Raw genomic sequence first — 2,782 nt, 5'->3', positions numbered from 1 at the left:
TAATTATCACCGTCGTTACCATCAGTAACGGGGATATTTTCCCGTCGTTACCATCAGTGACGGGATATTTTCCCGTCGTTACCATCAGTTACGGGGATATTTTCCCGTCGTTACCATTAGTTACGGGGATATTTTTCCCATCGTTGAAGACTAATTAATGACGGTTGGATACCGTCGTAAAAGTCCTCATAATGGGTAATTAGTAACCCATCAACGACGGTGCTTTCCCTTCGTTGATGAACAAAATACGGTTTATAAAACCGTCATTATAGACTACAAATTTCTAATATACATCAATAATAATTTTTTCATTCATAGGCAACTATCATATTATTCTCAATCTGACATTAAGATTCACAACAAAAATATATTAAAAATACCCAATAATGAATAAGAGGGAAAACAAAAAAATCCTAAAAATTTAAAAAAAATCACATAATTAAGAAATATCAATTAAGCAAATATTATCTTATTAAGTAAAAATCATATTTTTTTAGTGCAAGTAGTCAATCATAAAAGTATATAAGAGATTTTACAAAAAATAATTACCTAGTCCTGCACATGTTCTCGAGTTTGAGGAGTTAATGAAGGTGATTGCCTAAAAAAAAGTTCTTGCATAGCTTTCACTTGTGACTCCAACTCAGACATCCTTTGTTGTTGTTGCTCCTGCTCATCTAAGCGTTGTTGAAGCATCTGGTTCTTTCTCTTTTCTTCTATAACCCGTGCTTCCAGATCAGATCGACTAGCTAGGGAGCGGTCCTCTTAAATCTTTCAAAGTAGTCCCGCCACCAAATACAGTGATGTGACCATGAGATTGCTTCCCCCAGATTTTCTCAACTATCTCAATGTCAGAAAGTGAAGGGTTTGCTTGTTTGACTTGAACAATTTCATCCTATAAAAATTAAATTCGTATGTTAGTACTATATAATGCATCATTATCAAACTTAAACACATATTCTACTTACATATTTATCTTGATCCCCATTTTCTAGTGTTTCATTAGCTTTCTTTCGAGTTTCATGAAACATTTTTGCCACATCAGGTGGATTTCCTGACTTGCCACCCTTATTCAAATATTAAATATAAATGAGTACAACATCAAACTCAAAAACAAAGTAGTTATAAATAAATAGGAAGTTAGTTTTGAATGTATACCAATTCCCACGCAATTTTTCTAAAGGATTTGCTGCCCGTGTGGTGGAGCATCTTTCTTTTGCCTCTGTTAAGTGTATTTTGTTGGCTTGCTTTCTATACATCAAGATTAAAAGATAATTTTAACAATCCAACAATATACATGGAACAAATTAATTAATAAAATTAGGAGATTAATACCTGGAATTTTGAAGAAAAATAATGTTCCTTAACTAGCCAATCCCAGTCATCAACACTCACTTCTATAGGTTTATTTCTAAGTGCAACTTGCAATGAATTTTCTTTCACATATTTCCTGTGCATGTCACCCGACCACTTATCTCACAAATTGCGCAAGTGTCTCATTACTGACTCTCTCTTTTGCTCCATGTCATCAGCATCAAATTTATCCTATATCAAATTTGAATCAAAATTTAATTTATAAGAATTAAAAACCAATTGTAAAAAATTAATTTTCAATGTACCTTAATGGATGCCCACATATGATCTTTATTTTGTTGTGGTATTTTGGCCCAATTCTCAACAGCTACTGGGCAAATATTTCTATCTCGAATAATAATTCCAAGATATCGTGAAAATTCTGGTTCAATAGCTCTATTCTGATAAAAAGTAATGATTTTTTTCTCCCCATGTGACAAATTATTCAACTTTAGACACTTATTACTACCACGAGGTGGATTTTTCTTCCTTTGAGAATTATCAGCTGCATACATCATATCATATGTTAGAAACAAGATATAGTTAAAGAAATTGATAAAAATATTTCTTCTTGTAATTAATAAAGAATATACCTTCTTGTCGAGATTCATTTAGTATTACATCATCACTTTGCACTCGATGATTATTTGATTCTGTAAAAATTGAGCAATTATTAATCCAATCATAAAAAATAAATTGAAAGATAAAAACAAATAATAATAAATTTTAAGTCTCATCAACCTGCAGAATCATCATTCTCTTCATTGTTAGTATTTGCACTTCTCCTGCGATTTTGTGCAAAATTCTCCTCTTCAAAGTTTTCTGAATCAGCGCTAAAATTTGCATCCATATTTTGATATTGTGTTGGATTTTGAATATTCAAGTTCATGTCATGACAAGTACGGAGTTGTTCCCTTCTTAATGAATTTTCTGCAATTGCTTGAAGTCGCTTCCTAATTAATGACCTGGGTGCTAGAAATTGTGCCTTTTTGCTTTTGGAAGTGACTTCTTGAGTTTTCATTTTCCTGCTATGAAAAGGAATTTAAGTATTACACACTATGTATGAAACAAATATCAAAAGAGAAATGAATAAAAGAAGAAGATATCACGAAGGACAAGCATAACAATAAATACATAATACACTAATGTAGAAGCACTTGCTGCAATGTCAAAGCCACATCCAAAATATGAAGAAAAGAACATCATATGTCTAAAAAAGGAATAGTTATAGTGAAGATACAACTTAAATTTTATCTCAATAACACAATATCATTTGTGTTCTATTCTTTAATTAAAGCGTTCTAATTCTCTGCTTGAGTCTTTTTCCTCTTTTTTAAAGTTGAGACCAAATTTACAATAATTAGATCAATATCACTCCTTCTCAAATTGATATAATCATCTTCCAATGATGTTGATGCAATAGCCTGAGCAT

The 2,782-nt window shown here is 31.6% G+C and overlaps 1 protein-coding gene across 3 annotated transcripts; it reads right to left on the bottom strand.

Annotated features, from left to right (window-relative positions):
• Positions 1-772: 772 nt before the first annotated feature.
• LOC109828237 lies at positions 773-2,585 on the bottom strand. Of its 3 annotated transcripts, none has more exons than XM_020395267.1 (3): positions 2,092-2,585; positions 1,944-2,003; positions 773-892 (listed from the first exon to the last, which is right to left on the bottom strand). In XM_020395267.1, the coding sequence occupies exons 1-3, from the start codon at positions 2,369-2,371 to the stop codon at positions 888-890; spliced, it is 345 nt and encodes a 114-aa protein (XP_020250856.1). In that variant the 5' UTR covers positions 2,372-2,585; the 3' UTR covers positions 773-887. The 3 variants fall into 3 exon arrangements, 2 of the variants coding, with proteins under 2 accessions (XP_020250856.1, XP_020250855.1); XM_020395266.1 differs by lacking the exon at positions 773-892 and adding an exon at positions 1,602-1,855; XR_002243634.1 differs by lacking the exons at positions 1,944-2,003; positions 2,092-2,585 and adding an exon at positions 966-1,025.
• Positions 2,586-2,782: the final 197 nt, after the last annotated feature.

The sequence above is a fragment of the Asparagus officinalis genome, unplaced genomic scaffold (assembly GCF_001876935.1).
Source record: "Asparagus officinalis unplaced genomic scaffold, Aspof.V1 AsparagusV1_Un877, whole genome shotgun sequence".
NCBI classification, from domain to species: Eukaryota; Viridiplantae; Streptophyta; class Magnoliopsida; order Asparagales; family Asparagaceae; genus Asparagus; species Asparagus officinalis.
Note: the sequence above shows the minus strand (reverse complement) of the source record. Positions and strands in the feature narration are given on the sequence as shown.